The sequence below is a fragment of the Kryptolebias marmoratus genome, linkage group LG12 (assembly GCF_001649575.2).
Source record: "Kryptolebias marmoratus isolate JLee-2015 linkage group LG12, ASM164957v2, whole genome shotgun sequence".
Taxonomy (NCBI): Eukaryota; Metazoa; Chordata; class Actinopteri; order Cyprinodontiformes; family Rivulidae; genus Kryptolebias; species Kryptolebias marmoratus.
This window is the reverse complement of record NC_051441.1, coordinates 18,178,977-18,197,138: the sequence shown is the minus strand read 5'-3', so window position 1 is coordinate 18,197,138 and position 18,162 is coordinate 18,178,977. Positions and strand designations below refer to the sequence as shown.

Sequence of the window (18,162 nt, the reverse complement as noted above, 5' to 3'; positions counted from 1 at the left end):
TTAACGGTCTCCGCTCGAGAACTTGTTTTTTATAGGAGGCTTGTGCTTTTTTTCTGGAAGCCACGCCTCCTTCGGAGCCCATTACAGCCAATCAGAACACAGGCGCGCATCCACAAAAAAAAAAGAAAAGAAAAAATGGTGAGGGGCGGGGCTTGGGAGCCGCTGGAGTTTGAGAACAGGGGGGCGTGACCAAAATGAATGCAGCCATTCATAAAAATTCAGAATTACTACATTTCAAAGCGGACCTGGCTTTGAGGTGTTTATTTATTCGTGAATGAGCGAAAATTATATATATATATTATGCTTTAAAGCAGTTTTTTTTTCAAACGCATGATGAGCATAAATGAATAAATTTACTCAGCTGCTACATTAATGCAGGGGGGAAGCCATGAAAAACAGTAAGAAAACGTCCTCCCCTACTTAAAAGAAAGTGAATAGACAAGAAGTGGACAGATAAAATGCAGTCATGGGGGGAAAAAAGAAAAGTCTAATGACACTGTAGAATCTGTGGTGTGCTTGTGTGCAACTTGAGGTTTTGTTTGATTCGTTTTCATCATTTTAAAACCTTGTAAAGACCATGCTGTTTTCACAAAGCCCTGACACATAAAAATATAAAACCCCTGGATAGCAACGTTACAAACACTAACGACAATTTTCACCTTTTTTCTAAATCTATCCGCGGACTTTCACACAAATGCAGAGACAGCGGTACTCATCTCGATCTGTTCGGTTTAATGTTTTCCCTTAAACACCCAGAGGCTGACGAGCACCCTCTGACAGTTTGCGTAGGAGGGTTAAATGCACATTTTTAGCACTTCATCGTTCATGGAATCACAAAGCGGACATGTTCCCCTGCAGTCTGTCGGTAAGAGGGATTTTTGGGTGGCTTAACAGTTGTTTGGTTAAATTGAGTTATTAAACAGAGGGATGTTTTCAGTCATTTGAGCCGGCAGGGAACATATTATCCCCTCCTGATCCTCTAAAAACCACCCTGTGTACTTATAAATGGATCCCATGGGCAACGTGTGCATGTTCTGCCCAAATGCGCCGCAGATGTAACAGTTCTGCGTCTCGGTGCCAGTTTGCAGTTTTTGCTAGAATACACAAAGGCTTTAGTGTCACGGCCAATCCTGATATGGCATGAACGAGACCTATCATTAGCCGGATTTCGAAAGATTGTTTCAGATATTTACTTAGGCCCGATTACTGTCAGCTTGCTGGCTTTTTAATGTTGCTAGCAGCGCTTGTTTGCATTTCCCCTCTTTTCCACAGGTGCTCAAACTTCTAAATTCTTACTACTATTCTTAAACTATTAAAATTACACGTACAATCCCACTTCTGATGTGTAAAATCCGTGCTGGTGTTGTTTCACGAACAGTAAAAAATATATAGATGTATATTGCCTGGCTCTTTATGGAAAAATATTGCTCACAAATTAGACTGGATATGTATCCTCCTGCATAAATGTCCAACCATTGGCTCCTGCTTTTACCTCTAAATGGCCTTTTTTGCAAAACAACTGTGGTAAAACGCCCTGTAACGTAGACCGTGTAATGCTATAACAGTACTTGCTTTCAGACGCCATGTTGAGCATGTCATCGCAGAGAACGACATCGGTAAGGTAGCTGATAGTACTGCGGACGCTGGAAGAGTGCAGCCAATCGACAAACATCCATGTATGGGTCAATCCCACCTCCTTATGTCACTCAATAGTCACTACTGAGCCCAGAAAAAAAGCCTGTACTCTGCAGCGGGAGCTTAAAAAGACCTGATAAATGTCATGAGTGTGACCAATCGCCGCAGTACCAGCAGTGTGAAAACACAGCAGTGCGCGACTTAATGCCTTTCTGTCCTCCGTGAGAAGTAACAAAGTTGGCTCTTGTTGACGTGGTTGCTTGACAAAAGCTGTTGTTCTCGTAGCAGCTTTGTCCGCTTCTCCTGGCCGAACTTTTCCTCCCACGGGATTTGAGCCAAGTGTCGTGTGATTAGTCAGATGTTGTTGTGGGCGTGTTTATGCGCTTACGCAGAAAAGTCGGTGAGCTTTAATGGAGTCATTCTGCTTCTACTGCTCCTCTGAGAAGCAGCTGGAGCCTGTTAGAAAATACAGCCGTCTTTACGACTGCTCCAGCAGAACAAGGACAGGAGAGCTGGGAAGCCGGCGGGAAGAAACCCGTTTTAACGCCAGCAGGAGGAGGGAGGAGCTTCCCGGGAGTTCTGATCCGAGCGTCCCGTGAACGATGAAAGGTGTGGGCGAACACGAACGTCTCGCAACCGACTTCTCTGACGTCTTGTGGAGCATGCCGGAGCCTTTAGAGGCACAAACAACACGTGTAACTGCTCAATGTGGAGCTAGTTTTAAAAAAAGCAGCGCCATCTAGTGGCAAAGCTGCAGACTGCAACAAATAACATTGCCTCGTTTGATTTTCTTTTAATCAGGGTTTTAGAAAAAATGGCTATGGTGACTTGGTGCACAAAACAATCTGCTCCATTTTTACAGTAATAAAAGTACAATTTTTTTAAACTTTTTAATTTTTTTTTCTACCATTTACCCACAATTGTTTGACAAGGGTTTCCTCTTTCTTTTAAAAAAACCCTCAATTCATGAAGAGCTGATGTGGTAAGGCTCACATAAATGAGTGTTATTTATGTGAAGGTGACATTTGTAGAGGTGCAAGAGTTTATAAAGTAGAGATTTATGGCGAAGAGCTTACGCTGCGTGCCAACCGACTCCTCGAGCAGCTCAGACGAATGCATAAAGAGCCTGCACGCCATCGGTATGTTTTCTCACACAGAGGCCTACAGAGAGCAAAACCCTGCGGTCGCCAAACCACCATCCTCTGTCCAAACAATCCATCTCTCTCTCTCTGCCAGCGCATGGAAGTGATGTAAGCGACCAATGTAAACAAACCCCAACACATGACACACACACTTCTACAGAGGGAGAAAAAGATTTTTCTTTTTCTTTTTGGTTTAAATATTTAGTTTCCATTGACTCATCAAATAATATGTCCTTCTTTGCTTTTGGTCCCGGTGTTGTCCCCTGAACTAACATCCCGAATTTCCAATACGCATCAAAGAGCGCGCATTCATCAGCTCTGAGAGATCTTTGTGTCCTGAGCCGAAAACACCTGAGTCATAATGGCTACAGTGACACAAGTCTGCTTTTGGAAGTTCGCTGGACAAAAAAAACCAACAAACCCTGCTGTTAAAAAGGAACGGTTTGACGGGGAGGGGTAGGAGTGAGCCGTGGCAGGTGAGAAATACATTTGAACCTTTGAAAAAACCCAAGTTTGGTGGAAACAAACAGGCAGACGGGGCGGGGGGGGGTCAGGGACAGCAGGGAAGTGTAAGGTACATGTACGGAGGGAAAAGCAAAAATAAAACAAAACAGAAAGCAGACAAACTTGATAGAAGTGGAGGGGGGAAAGTGGAACCAAACTGGTTCCAGCGGGCTCCTGTTGCTGCGGCGGCGCTCGACGGAAAGCTTTGTGTGTCTGTGAGAAACAGCGTGTTTACATTCAGAGGAAACAGGAAGACAGGTGTGGAATGTTAGTTCAGGAGAGCCCCCACACCTGTCCCAACACCGATCTAACTCTTTACAGCCTCTCCATGAACAAGAAATGGACACAGATACTCGCTGGCTACATTACTTGTTTGAGGTAGGGCCAAAGTGGCAGATTTCTTGTAATAAGAAAGCCATTTAGGGAAATCCGAGTGCTTAAGACAGACCTAACTTGACATTTGTGAATAACATTTGCAGAGTTGTGGTAATTTTGAAAGTGTTCCTAAGAAATACCTTCAGCTTTTTGATGGCCTTTGAATCATTTAAGCAGAATAACGATTCCTAACCTTAAAGAGATAAGCCAGTGTTGTCTTTCCATATGGGAGATGATTTGGTTAAGAACTGATTTTACATTTTGTTACCAACATTGTTTACCCTTTTTTCTTCCTTTGCATACATACAGTAGGTGTCAAGCTTAGTCATGATCTTCAGGGCTGTTTAGTAGGGCTTGGTACCCATTCTCAGATGGTTGGGGTGATAATGTATCCCCGCCGGCCTGTCATCCTGGCTCCTCCTTGTTATAACATCTGTGTTAAACAGATGTGGTAATTCAGTTTGCGAGCAATGGATCACTGGGTCAGAAGTTGTTTCTTGGTCAGTCTAGATCAGGGGTATCAAACCCAGTGATGCAAGGGGGCCGAAATAAAAAATTTGGTCCTAGCCAAGGGCCAATAACAATCAAAATTTATTAAAAATTACATAAATTAACCTTGGTTTTAGATGTATTATGTCAAATCACTCATATAGAAATATCAATTACCTTTTCCCAGTTACAGAATATACAGAATTTAGAGCAAACAGACTTTAATGAGCACAGACAAATAGATCAAACTTCAAAAAGAGCATCGTTAGCAGCCATTTCTTACACCTCACTCAGCTTTTAAATGAATTTTTTAACATTAAAACAGATTTTTTTTAAAAAAGCCATCAACAAAAACCTGATTAGACAGAAATTAAAACTATATATTGTTGGCTTCTAATTCACTGTCAAGAGAAAACTTCACTAATTAGTCTCAGTTTTCTTAAGCAAAATAAGAATCAGAGACTCGGTCTGTCCCAGACTAGAGGGCGGTACCTAATGACATCTAAACGTTATCTTGGGGGCCGGATGAAATGTTACAGAGGGCCGGATCTGGCCCGCGGGCCTTGAGTTTGACACGTGTGGTCTAGATGTTGGGTTTTTAAGTTCCCATAGACATTCTCTGCCATTTTTTCTTTAAAGTCTTGTTTTGATAGACCACCATTTCCAATAGCTGGCAGCAAGACCAACGAGCTAACCTGACATGGGCCACAGTCAAAGTGAGAGCCTCCACCAAGGGTGAGACTGACAGCGCTAACACTGTGGGACGTCCAGGTCCACACTGACAAACACGTACTGGCTAACCTACTGGACACTGCGGTGGCCAACAAACAACAGAAAAAGGCAGCATTGATACTGTAGATTTAACGCTCCCAAGCGACTGCAACATCAAGAAGAAGGAACAAGAGAAGCTTGAGAACTATCAAGGGCTGACAGAGAGAATAGGAGGAAAAGGGCCACCCTTTTCAAATGGTCCGCTACACTTCACTTCAAGCTAAGGTTGTCTACCAGAGATCTGGGATCCTAAGGGCTATAATCTGTATCTTCACTGTTTCTAGGACTGTGCTCTTTTGGACAGAGATATCTAAGGTTGGTCATTGGATCTACTAGAGCAAGGGGTCTCCAATCCTGGTCCTGGAGGGCCACCATCCTGCATGTTTTCCTTGTTTTCCTGCTCCAACACACCTGATTCAGTGGTTAAATCACCTCTTCATGTTCTGCAGAAGCCTGTTAATCACCCATTGAGTGGTTCAGGTCCTTTTTAAGGCAACCTCCAACAACCTTGCTCAAAAGTTGCCTGTACTCAGATGTTGGCGAGCCAGGACATTTCGATGAGAAACGGGGCGCTGGAACAAGACATTCATGGACGAGGGTGGAGAACATCAGCCCATGCGGCGTTTTACCTGTTTCCCAAAGACGCCTTGTTCATTTACTGCCCATCTACTGCAGAGGGAGTTTTAGGCTCGGACCATTTGCTTCGTGCTTCACCTGTCCCGTTTCCTAAATTTATTTAAAGACAGACAGCACACCCTGCCAAGTTATGGCAAGATTTGAACCAACTGTTGTTTTCCACGCCTTCCTAAAAACATCTTTGCTATATCACGTTTGTATTATCATGCTGAGTAAGTCGTTCCTTCCTTATGTGCTCCTATAAGCTACTGGTGAAGCGTGTTTCGGGCTGCGGTGCTGTCTGAGAGAGTCGGATCTCTGGTGCTCAAGAGCAGGGGTGTGCCGTTGCCCTTTGCTTGACGGATTAACTCAGAGCCCTTAGACTGCTGAATGAAATTCTGCAGCACAGAGTTGAAAACTGTGCTAATCCCTTCCTTCCGTTCTTTGAGAAGCATTTTTCACAATTTGCTCATGCGCTCGTGTTGTTTTTTTCATCAGAATTAGAGCTTGACCTTTTTTTTTTTGAGAAGCTGCTTCTGTTAATCGCAGGGGTGGGGGGTAGGTTAATGAATGATATAAAGTAGACGAGACACAACAGCAATGAAAGAAAAAGTCACAGCTGCTCATCACCCGCCGCCAAAGGCAAAAGGACAGTTAATGGTTTTGCCCATTTCTGTGTGCGTGTTTGTTTGTCTGTCTGTTAGCAAAATATCTTGTGGGCCACTGGGCCGAATTTTAATGGACCTTTCAAAAATGTAATCATTGGATGAACATCTACAACTGATTAACCTTTGGAGCCAACCCATTTTAACATGGCTGCTTCGGCCAACTGAACTTAGAAAACCCAAAAGTAGGTATAATATAGTCAAATTTACAGCAATTGAGGTAAAATTCGGTGTGGTAGTAGCTGAGAGTCATTCACAGCACATACTCCAAGCACGAACAGATTTTGCACTGTTGTATGAGAATGTGCATAAAGTTATTTTTGAACTTTAACCAAAATGGCTCTAACTCTGTCATTTGCCAACTCAAGACGATCTTAGTTTAAAACTCTTGCGTTAAAGCTCTCCTGCATTCCTTTAAGGGATGCTAAGCCTTTAATTGTGAGGTGCATTTTTCTGCCTTCCTGGCAAAGAGAAAACAAGCCGAGCTTTTAGCGCCCGCACTGCACGGGCGTTTCTGCGTATCAAAGTGTGCGCGGCCCGGACAGGTACAGGAAGCGGACTGTTCCAAAACAGAGGGAGGGAGGAATGCAAGGAGAGCGCCAGTAGGAAAGAACGAAAGGAGGAAGGGGAATTTCAGTCCCCAAAAGTTATTTTTAAACATAAAAACAGGAACTCTGATGTTGACTTCCCAAACACTGAAACACACATCGGTGTAAAAAGCCGACCCCGGGAAAAAAGGAGACGGGGAGGTTATGCGCACATCCTCAAACACCTTATAGAGTTGTCAGGTGTGTGATCTTGTACATACACACACACACACACACACACATCTGTGAGCAGGCGACCCACCAAACACCGACCGAGCTGCACTTCATGGTCTCCAAAACCACACTCTCAGGAGGGGGGTGCTGCCCTTTTTTTCCAAAACGCCATGTACGCGACAACACGCGTTACATCGCGTTCGGTTTATCTGACCATAATCAAACTGCAGCGAGCGTGATGGGGAGCAGAAAGAATGTGGAAATTACAGGCCAGCGGTGAGGCGTGGAGAGGACTAAAAAGAGTCGCGGTAAATTGTGGAACACGTGAGGGAGGACCCAGTTTGGCACAAAGTGAAATAAAGAAACTCAGCATGGACAGATCATCTTTTCGCTGCGATCTGTTCGGCAGCTAGGGCACGCCGGCTAAAGAGGGGGGTTGTAAAGCCATTGTGCAAGTAAACTTGCGTGCTTTGTTGTGAAACCTCGGCCAACAAATGCAGTCGCTGACAGAAAATGAGTTAGGCTCCCAGACGGAGGTGGAAGTTGCACGAAAGTGGAACGTGCTGAAAGGTCATATGTGAGCGTACAACAATGGTTACGAGATCGGACCGAATGGAAGACAGAGTTGGCAGCATGGGCAAGTGCACTGCTGGTCCCGTGTCGGTAGGGTGTGGTGCCCCCTCTGGTTTGGACACAAGCGGCGACCTGGTCCAAATCTCAGTCCCACAGCTGCTGCGTCCTCTCCTGCGGTAAGTCAGCCCACAGCTGTTTGGCACTAGGTTGACGGGCTCGAGCTGCGACGTTCGAGCTGATCCCAAAGATGTTCGGCAGAGACTTGGCTGGCCACAAGAGATTCGTCGGCATGACTCAGGCGGCCCGTAGACACGAGCTGCGCGCAAACGGGTCTTGTCTTGTTGAAAGACTGTGCTGGAGGGGTAAGGCATCAGGTAACCTCTGTTCTGTCAGAGGTGACCTGAAGTCAGACCCTACAGCTCCTCACCAGGAGTAACGCTGGTGGGTTTCTCCACAACACCGACAGGACTGGTCCTCTCTCCTCTCAGCGTCATAAAGGCACACAATGGCGATCCGTGGCAAAGCAAAACCGAGATTCATCGCTGAATATGATCATCGGTCTCGGCCTCGAAATGCTCCAAAGCAGCAGTCCAAATGCTGCTCTCTCTGCTCTGGCGTTAATTGCAGCCAAGGCATGGGGCGGCGAAGCTGTATTCTGACCTCATCGGGGCACAATGGATGCAAAATAATATGGGACGTTGAAAAGAGTCCAATACCGCTGTCCATGTGGCACAGGGTTCTGTAAACCTTGGTTTACAATACGACTATCCGTCCTTCGTATGGTCAGTCTTGGGTGTCCTCACCGGTTCCAACTTGGCGCCACTGTGACGCCACCGCATGCCCACAGTGTGACCCCTGTCAAACTCTGTCAAGCGCTTGTAACGATGTATAGTCTGTCTTGGACAGGGGTGTTCAATCCTGCTCCTGGAGGAACACCGTCCTGCTTATTTTGGTTGTCTCCCTGCTCTTCGTCAGGTTCTGCAGAAGCCTGTTAATCGCTCAGTCATTCAAATTAGGTGTGTCACAGCAGAGAAACACCTAAAACATGCAGGACGGTGGCCCCTCCAGGACCAGGATTGGGCACCACTGGTCTAAGTGAGGAGCCACAAAAAGGAGAACGATATCAGGTGCAGCTTTTCAAAGTTGTTTTTTTTTTTTTTTTTTCATTTGCATCAAAGCATGCAGCTCTTTTTTTTTTTAAGCCTCCTCATCACCTCCTCAGCTGTCACACTCAGTCCAGGCCTTCCTGATGGGGTCAGCAGAAACTGGGTCACCTGTACCGGTTTTCGTCAGTCACGGTGCCCAGCAGCCACCCAGGACAGGGTCACGCCCTCCCCTCTCATGCGTGCTCTCCCTCCCGTCGTGGCCAAGGTGTCACAGAGACCAGCCTTGTTCCGTGGTCCTCGCCTCCTTTTCCAACCGGGACCCCCCCGCCCCCGCCCAAAAAAAAAAAAAAAAAAATCCCAGATATCCCTGCAATTTCCGGTGCCGTGTTTATTTTGGCGGAAAGTGGGGAGGGGCCTAAAGAAAAAAGGGCCCCAGTCACAAACAGCCCGGGCCGCGTTCGTGAGTAAACACGCGCAGGAGGGGCGTGTGCGGCGAGCGGTAAGAAGGACTGAGGCTCATGTGTTCTCGTCCTGACACACAGATCCCACCTCAGCAGGGACACAGAACAGGGCTCTGTTCAGGGGACCCAACGGCCCGCGGACACCCCTCAGCCGCTTCGGCTTCATGGACATCCCCCTCTGCTGGAAGGGGACAGCATGGCATGAGAAAATAAACTTCAAGTTAGTCCTTGAAGGAACACACTCCTTCATGCCGGAGTTTTAGACTAAGGTCATCTTATGTTGAAAAATGACAAAGTTGTGGCCGTATTTGTCAAACCTTAAAACTAATGTTTTGTGCAATCATGTCATGTTCAGAGTATGTGTTGGAGATGACTCTCAGCTACTACCACATCAAATTTTAGCTCAGTATCTGGAAAACTGACTGAGCTATAGCAAATCATGTGTAGGCTAATGTCAATTAGCTGTAGTGGCCGTCTGGAATTGAATTTATTCCAAAAGTTAATCAGTTGTAGATGTATATCCAAATTTTAATTTCTGAAAGTTTCATTACAATCTGTCCACTGGTTCACGAGATATTTTGCTAACAGACAAACAGGGTTGACTCCACCAGTTAATACTAAAAGTATTAAGCAAAGATTTTGTGTAATTAGTGGCACTTTTAGTATGTGTTGCGAAAGACTCTAAGCTACAACCAAACCAAGTGTTAGCACAATAGTTGTAAAATTGACAGAATTGAAGCCATTTAAGTGTTTTCTAAGGTCAGTTGGCTGTGTCAGCCATTGTGAAATGGGTTGGCTCATAAAGTTAATCAGTTATAGAGATACATCCAATAAGTTACTCCTGGAAGTTTCATTAACATTCATCAAGTAATTCATGAGATATTTTGCTAACAGACAAACAGGGTAGAGACCCAATAGTTAATGGCAAACCTTTAAGGACAGATCTGGTGCAATCACTTAGCACTCTGAGTAGAATTTAGGGAATTGTTTCCGATTGATTGTTTCAGAGCCAAACAAACGGGATTAAAACTTATGTAGGACACTTGTTTGTTGTTTTCTCATTATTTAGTACAGGATTTAACAAAGCTATTCCTCATTTTCATTGAATTAAGACTGCAGCATTACCAATAAACCAAAAGACCAGTAAATTTAAGCTTTTTTAATCATTTAAATGTTACCATTATTAACATCCTTTTGATTTTTTTTCTTAAATTTATTGCTGTATAATAATTACCACGATCAAGCGTTGTTGTTTGCTTTAATAATAGCTGTTTGTCTGGGTTTTTTTTAATAAAGTTTGAGCGGAACATTAAAAACACGCCTCCTTGATATGGCCCTGTGGTTGCGCTTCCCAAGCCGGCCGGCAGATGGCGCCACTCGCCGAGCGGCGACCATGAGGAGCAAAAAAAAAAAAAAAAAAATTAAACGGCTCGGTTCCTCTACGGTCCGCGCGCGGCTCTAACCGGAAGCGCTCGGCTCGGCTGGTGCCTGTGAGAGTTTAGCGTTTCTCCCAACAAGTAAAAGGTAAGAGCTGGACGCGTTCAGGGCCCGCTTTTTGGCTCACGGGTGTGTGACATTCAGGACGCGTGTCGGCTTGCGCGCGACAGGAGGCGGCCAGCGGGTTTTAAAACGCGCGAGGAGAGGGAGGAAGAGGAGGAGGAGGAGGAGGACGAAGAGGGCAAAGTCATACGTAACGTGGATTAATGGAGGCACGAAGCAGCCGGTGGATTATCAGTGCGAGGGAGAAACCCGGACTGGGCTGAGGCGAACCTCCAGCAGGGCGGGTTAAACACTTTTATTAACAGGTTAAAACCAAAATGGCTTCTGAATTATCTAACTGTATTTGTCAACAAACAAACAAGGAGCCCCCACGGCTATAGGTTTTAATTAAAATGTCTCTTATGGGTTTGAGCTTCTGACACTTTACTGTTGAAAGTAAACACTTGTCAGTAAAACTCCCAAGTTAGTAAAGATTATGATTTGATTCGCCTGTATGAAAACAGCTTTTTCAGCCTTTAAGTAAAGTTTGTTTGGAGCCACAAGCATCCACTTGGCCCTGAAAGCATACTCGATTTATTGTTTTATATTCTGTTTATTAAAAAAGACAACCTACAGTTTATGTTCAGAAACTGTATTTTGTGTTTTAAGCAGTAAAAAGAGAGAAAAGCTGTGATTCTACACACAAATACACAGCAAAAGTAACATGAAAACACACACAATAATATAACAAGCTAAACTAAGCTTATCTAAAACATGAGCTAAGATAATCTGAGTAAGATAAATGAGCAAAAGTAACATAAACTGATGGAAAACTAAGCTAAGAAACTAGGATGTAAAAAGCTAAACTAAACTTATCGAAAACAAGTCATACTAAAGGTAAACTGAGGAAGATATAAGATAGATACTAAGATATAATAAACTGATAATAAGCTAACATAAACTAAACTAGGATTTAAAAACCTCAGCTGAACAGATCAGAAATGTTAAAAGCTAAGATAGACTAAACTAAACCAAAGGTACTGGAAGGCTAACTAAGAGTATCAAAGGCCAACTAAATTTGCCAAAAGGCTTTAAAGAAAATGTTTGTGGTAAAAGAACAAACACCTCCAGATAAATGAAGCACTAAGCTGCAGCCTGAAGTCTTAAAAAACAACCTTTCTGCACTTAAACAGCTAAATCTTTTACTAGAAGCCATCTTTTTTTTGTTGTTTACGTTCTTACATTCCTGTATGAACATATGTTTTTACTTCTTTTTCTTCTTTCAGCTGTTCCCTTTTTCAGGGGTCTCCGCAGTGACTTATCCTCCTCCGTCTGACTGTCCTCTGTCCTCACTCCACATCCCCTCTGTGTCCATATATCTCCTCTTTGTCTCTGTCCTGGCAGCTGCGTCTCTAACATCCTTCTGCCAACCCTTTAAAACCTATAATTCCCCACAGATGTGGGGAAAACTCCAGCATTTTGCTTTAAATCTGTTGGGCTGGGGGAGTGAGTTTCCTGCTGGGTTTGGAGAACGGCGGAGACAGGCTCACCATCGGTCCAGCCGCTCGCTGCGTTTGTCGCACAAAGTTAGTCCAGGTACACCGGGCGACTCCAGGTCTGCTCCAGAGGCCACGTGTGGCTCCAGAGCCGTGGATTGAAAACCCCCTCTGGGCTGAACTAATGGAAACGAGCCATTTGAACACTGGAGAGTTGACCGACCTACGTGTACGCGTAATATTTGCCAAGTGCAGAGGTTGTTTGCGCTCCTGTTTCTTCTTCTTCTATTGTTAATAAATAGCCGTAGCTTCCTATGTTCTTAGTTTCACGTAGGAGCATTAAAAATACACACATAGTTAATCCTAACGATTTTTTTTTTTTTTCAGTTTATGACAAAAACTATATAAGTCAACTAATCAATCAGTTTATCTGTCAGATGCAATTAGTCTTTGTAACTTTAAGCTGAATAATAATTAGAAGATTGCAGATAAGTAAACAAAAACTGTACATGATCGTGCCTGAAGAGCTTTAAACAAAGTAAGAATTATAATAATATTATTAAAAACACCAATGAAAGTTTTGTGAAGGGTTGCAGTTCTGTAATATGTCAAACAGACTAATTATTATAATATTAGGTATTGGACACTGCTTTAAAGGCCTTTCCATTAGGGTCTATGGTGTGTCTTCCTGCTGGAAGCAATGAAAACGCTACAGCTTGCTGCCAACGCAGCTCTTTGTGCTCGCAAATAAGCTCAGAATGTTTTTTTGAGACTGGAGCCGTGTTCAAACTAGCCTTCAGCTCAATAATCCTGTCAAAGTTAAACTTCTTTTCTCCAAACTGAGATGGTTGAAACATCCATCTACAGCAGGTAAGACGGTAATTGTTCGGAGTCTTTCCACAGGAACCTCAGTTCAGAATGTCTGAAATATCCTTTCCGTGTGGAGAAAGGAGTCAGCTGCTGCTGAGCAACAGGAATAACTCAAAAATGTGGGATTTTCTTGCAGATGTTTTCCTTTTTATATAAATATCTCATGAACCACTGGATGGATGGAAGGCATCACGCACAGCCCCTCTATTTTTTTATTTATTTTTTTTGTCTCTTATTTTCTGCTCCTTTGTGTGTTTCGCACAGATGGCCCACAGGCTGCTGTTACGCAGAGTCTGGACACTCTCCGTGAAAGACACCCGCTGCCTCCCGTCACGCGCCGCCGCCGCCTCCTTCTCCTCCTCTTCTTATCCCGCGTCCTTTCATTCTGTCCCGAGTCGGGCCTCCTTCCTCGCCACGTCACAGACACTGCCCGCTCGCCACACGCCCCGCCGGGGAGTCTCCTTCAACGTTCAGGACAACGACGACTTCGCGGAGAGGGTCATCAACAGCCAGCTGCCCGTGTTAGTCGACTTCCACGCACAGTGAGTTGCGGCGAGCGTTGCGACCCGTGTGCTTCACCGCAAGGCTCGCGCTGATGTGGTGGCTCCGTCCGCCTCGTTGAAACACACACTCTAACTTGGATAATACAGATAGTAACAACAAGATGACGCGAATACGTCTTCTTCCTCGACTTCTGCTTCAGTCGTGGACCCGAGGAACTCGAACGAACTCTGTTTGCGCAAAAGGAGATTAAGCGTAGGTCAGAAAATTTAAAAAAATCCACCCTTTGACCCTCGGAGGAGCGTTGTGAGGTTAAAATGGGTGTCTGGACTTTTCTCTGAGGGGAATAGGAGCTTCTCTGATTTAGCACAACCTGAAAACGTTACACCAAAAATAAAAAAAACAAAAACTGTTTTCTATTAAAAAGGCTCCGAGGCTTCGACCGCGCCTCTAATGGAGTTCAAATGGCTTTAAAAATAGCGTTAGGCTTGATCTGCTAGAGCTCGGATTATTTGTTGGAGGTGACTCTCAGCTACTACTTGTTCTTTCAGTAGAGCGTGGCAGTACATCATTATCAACAACATTCATATATTTATGACGTTTGACGTTATGTAAGTTCTGCCAACATGCTGTCCGCTGACAGTGGATTTGTTTTCGTCTTGTTTGCGTTTCAGGTGGTGCGGCCCCTGTAAGATCCTCGGGCCGAGGTTGGAGAAAGCCGTGGCGAAGCAGAAAGGTCGCGTCGCCATGGCAAAGGTGGACATCGACGATCACACAGACCTGGCCATCGAGTACGGGGTGAGAGCTTCTCCTCGTCCCGCTTTCCCACGTTGCCTCTTCGCTGTTGCGTTTTTTTTTTGTTTTTTTTCCCCGTTCAAGCAAGTCGTTCTGCTTCCAGGTGTCCGCTGTACCCACGGTCGTCGCCATACGGGGAGGAGACGTCGTCGACCGGTTCGTGGGGATCAAAGATGACGATCAGCTGGACTCGTTCGTCAGCAAAGTCATTGGACAATAAAGCACCTGTCGTCCCCCCCTGCCGTTACAGTTCTGATATCTGGGGGTTTGGCCACAGTCCCAACTCTGTAAACGCAAACGCCCATCTCTGGACGCACTGCTTGTTGCTTATTTTGTCTGGCGATGGGCGTTTGCCTTCACTAACCTTCTAGCCGACGCCGCAGCCCTTCCTGCGGCGCCTCTGGTTTTCTTTTTTAAAAAAATGGGACGCGTTCACCGTTTTGTCTGTAGAAAAGGAAAACACTTTACAGCAGCCGTGCTCTCTAACATGAGGAGAGATCATTTATAGTTTTATGGTTAAAAAAGAAAAAAAATGTAATGCAGAATGAGACCTGACAATGTTAGCTGTGATTCCTGCGTTTGTCCACAAGAGGGCGGCACTCCCCTAACACTGCAGAGCCACGCTCGTTCTACACCGTTATGCCTAATGATGCCAGAAAGGAAGATTGTCTGCTCGTGTGTTTGTCTGTGTGTGTATTTGTGCTTTTCTGGGTCCTAACTGTGAAGCCGAAGACAAACGGGAACTGCGAGCCGTTTTAGTTTATTACTGACCTGAACCAGAAACATGATAAAGGAGTCCAGACGTTCTCTATTTCAGTCCTGTTTTTGCGTGTTTTCGTTTTTTTTTTTAAAAGCTCTACAGTCCTAAAATGACACCAGCTGATGCAGATTGTCCCGTGCTCCACCTTTCCCACTCTAGACGTGGATAATCTTAAAGTAGCTTTCATGTTTCGGATGTTAAATTTCAACCAAACTGGTAAAAAGATTAATTTCTGCGTCCTTGTGTAGATCAACAATGCTGTCAAAAGTGAGGGGACGTGTTGTGTAGCAACCTCTATTACAACTTCTCTGACTTGCACAGACCAGCTCTTTTTCAGTTTTTTTTTTTTTTTATTATTATACAATTTTTTCCAGTGAAAGGCTTGTAAAATCTGGGGCCCGACTCGTAAACCCCCCGCTGTTTTCAGGGCTCATTTCCACCAACAGGATTGAACTCGCGGACACAAAACGGGTTTTCCTTCGATAAATACTAAACTGCGACAGCCATATTTGCGTCGCTGCACCTCTCAGAAGAGACGACCACCTCTCCGAGGGATGAGAGATCTTTTATTGAGAGCTAAAAAAAAAGGGAAGGTTTAGTCTTCCAGACTTCAAAAATCACCTCTCTGATATTTTAGCTGTGATATGTCAGCATCTTTCACCTTTAAGGGCATCCTTTTCTTGTTTTAGACAATTAAAGGACATCAGTTCTCCACAGTGCTGATGCTTTTGAGTTGTTTTTTAAAAGGATGAAGCAAAAAATCGAACAGAAGAACATGAAGTGCATTAATCTTTATGTATTTCAAAAGAATGTATAATTTGCACGCAGTACGTCTGCGGTCTTATCGGTAATTTGTCTTGCTCGCCTCTGTTTAGCATCTGTCTCGACACGTTTTTCGTCGCTCAGGCTGTCAAAGAAAATGCCGTCATGGCATTAACTGAAACTCCTGCACACCACCCTCCTCTCTAATTTGCCTCTTCTGTCTCACTGACCTGCAGTGGCGTCCTCAGCTCGTCGCCCTACAGCCTGGGATGGAGAAGGAATGTGCGGGGGCGGGTGTAATCACCACCTTCCAAGGTGCAAAATGTTGTTTACCACAAGAACCAGAAATAGGAGCCGAGCGTACGTGACTGCTCGCCCCGTTCCCAAAACTCAGTACTGGGTAGAGCCACATCCCTGCAGCATGATGCTGCCACCTCCATGCTTACTGTGTGTGTGGTGGTTGTGTTCTTAGCAAAGTGAGAGGTGGTAGGTTAGTGCCAGGCGTGGTGTTGTCCTTTAAAAGTTCAGTTTTAGCCTCATCTGACCACAGCACCTTCTTCCATATGGCCTGTCTTTGATGAACCCCCTCCTCTGTCCAACATGGCGGACGCCCCTTTCCTGGCAGGTTGTACCGTGGCGGCATCATTTTTCCATGACAGGCGGGCGATCGTGTAACGACCTGTGTCTTCGTCTGTCTGTTCGCAAAACATCTCACCGACAACTAGATGGATTCGATCTAAAGTAATCGCTGGATGTATGGAGCCAGCCTGATTCAAGATGGCCGCCACAGGCAATCCACCTTAGCCGACACGAAAAATACCTCGAGCTCAGTGAGTTTTAGGGAGTTTGAGCTAAGATCTGAGGTGGTAGTGCCTGAGTGTGATGCCCAACCCTGCTCTGTGCTTCCCCAGGACGTCGTCTCCGGCCTGTGCGGCGCGTTCCTTGGTCTTCATGCTGTCTCTTGCTCTGCGAGAGAGAGAGCAGGTGGGTCGGCACCGAGCTCACCTGACAGGTGGATCTCATTTAGCTATGTGGTTAAGGGGAGGGGGTGAAAACATATGCACACACCACTTTTCAGTTTCATATTTACCGGTCTTAAAGCTGGTTTCCCTCTGATTCGTGACTCATAATCAGATTAAAAATCTGTTTGTGTGGTAAATCAGAAAACTGTAAGAAGTTTTTTTTTTTTCCTTCCTAAAGCTGTCTCTGCCTCTGCCTGGACAGATGTGTTTGATTTCAGCCTCTGCTTTGTTTTAAAGTTACCATGGTTCCAGATGATAATGATAAAAAAAAAAAACAGCGGGACTTTGGCGCATTACCAGGGGTAAATAATTAACAATGACAATAAAAAGCAACACGAACAGAAACCCATTTCTCCGCACAGACGCAAGGCTGGCAGAGAGGAAAGGACAAGCGAGGTCATGTGAGGATGGCCGCGCCGGACCTGTTTGTCAGTCGTCTCCTCGTCTCCCGTGACTTTGGGAGCAGGAAGAATTCCCAACCCTGTCCTGCTTTTCCTCCTTCTCCTCCTTCAGCTCCGGTCATCACAGAGGCCCCGGCAGAGCCAGGAGCGAGGCCCTCAGACCGCCAGTTCGAGGCCCCGGGGCCCCTGGATGATTCACATCTGAGCGGGGAGGGAAAGAGGAAGAGGAGGAGGGGGGGGGGGATTCCTCTGATCTGACATCAGCAGGTGAGACTGAAAGCTTCACTGTTAGGAGCGCGAGGAGAACGCATTCCTTGGAGCCGCGTGGCACCACCTCTGTTAATCATCCACCACGCGCAGCACTTTCTCCCCGTCTGCTCCAGCTGCTGTTTTAATAACACGTGACCCAGTCTGCCAGCCTGAACACACACACACACACATAAATCTCCAGTCACTCTTCTTTTTGTTTTGTTTTTTTGTCTGCATTCAGACAGAGGAGATGACGACAGGCACCAAAGGTTCAAGAGCAACTCTACACTCCTTCCGCCAAAAACAATAGACCACACCTCCACCCTCTGTGTGTGTGTGTCTAACCCAACCACTCTCATGACCATATATGGCAAAAAAAAAGATCAGGGGAAGCCAGCAGTGGCTGCTGAGCAAACCGCCAGAGTCCTTCCGCCGAGCCTGTCCCGGTCTGACCGCCTTTCCTCAGAGCCTGAAACCAGCGCTTTGCTTGTCTGTTAGCAAAATATCTCATGAACCCATGGACGGATTTCAATGAAATTTTCAGTACCTAATCACTGGATGCGCATCTACAGATGATTACCATTCGGACCCAAACCCCAATTTTAAAATGGCCAGCACAGCCAACTGACCTTGGCGAACCCCTCAAAATGGCTACAGCTCAGCCAGTTTCACAGCGACTGGGCTAAAAATTGGTGTGACTGGAATTGAGAGTGACCCCCCCCCCCCCCCC

The 18,162-nt window shown here is 45.4% G+C and overlaps 1 protein-coding gene across 1 annotated transcript; it reads left to right on the top strand.

The window, feature by feature from the left end:
- The first annotated feature begins 10,494 nt into the window (after positions 1-10,494).
- txn2 (thioredoxin 2) lies at positions 10,495-14,606 on the top strand. Its single transcript, XM_017416508.3, has 4 exons — positions 10,495-10,621; positions 13,207-13,484; positions 14,118-14,241; positions 14,342-14,606. Exons 2-4 carry the CDS (start codon positions 13,207-13,209, stop codon positions 14,456-14,458), a joined length of 519 nt encoding a protein of 172 aa, XP_017271997.1. The 5' UTR covers positions 10,495-10,621; the 3' UTR covers positions 14,459-14,606.
- The last annotated feature ends 3,556 nt before the right edge of the window (positions 14,607-18,162 follow it).

Excerpts from the sequence above, each read along its gene's own strand:
- txn2 (XM_017416508.3), top strand. The coding sequence starts at position 13,207 with ATGGCCCACAGGCTGCTGTTACGCAGAGTCTGGACACTCTCCGTGAAA. Across the intron at positions 13,485-14,117 it reads TTAGTCGACTTCCACGCACA|GTGGTGCGGCCCCTGTAAGA; the intron begins GTGAGTTGCGGC and ends TTTGCGTTTCAG. Across the intron at positions 14,242-14,341 it reads ACCTGGCCATCGAGTACGGG|GTGTCCGCTGTACCCACGGT; the intron begins GTGAGAGCTTCT and ends TTCTGCTTCCAG.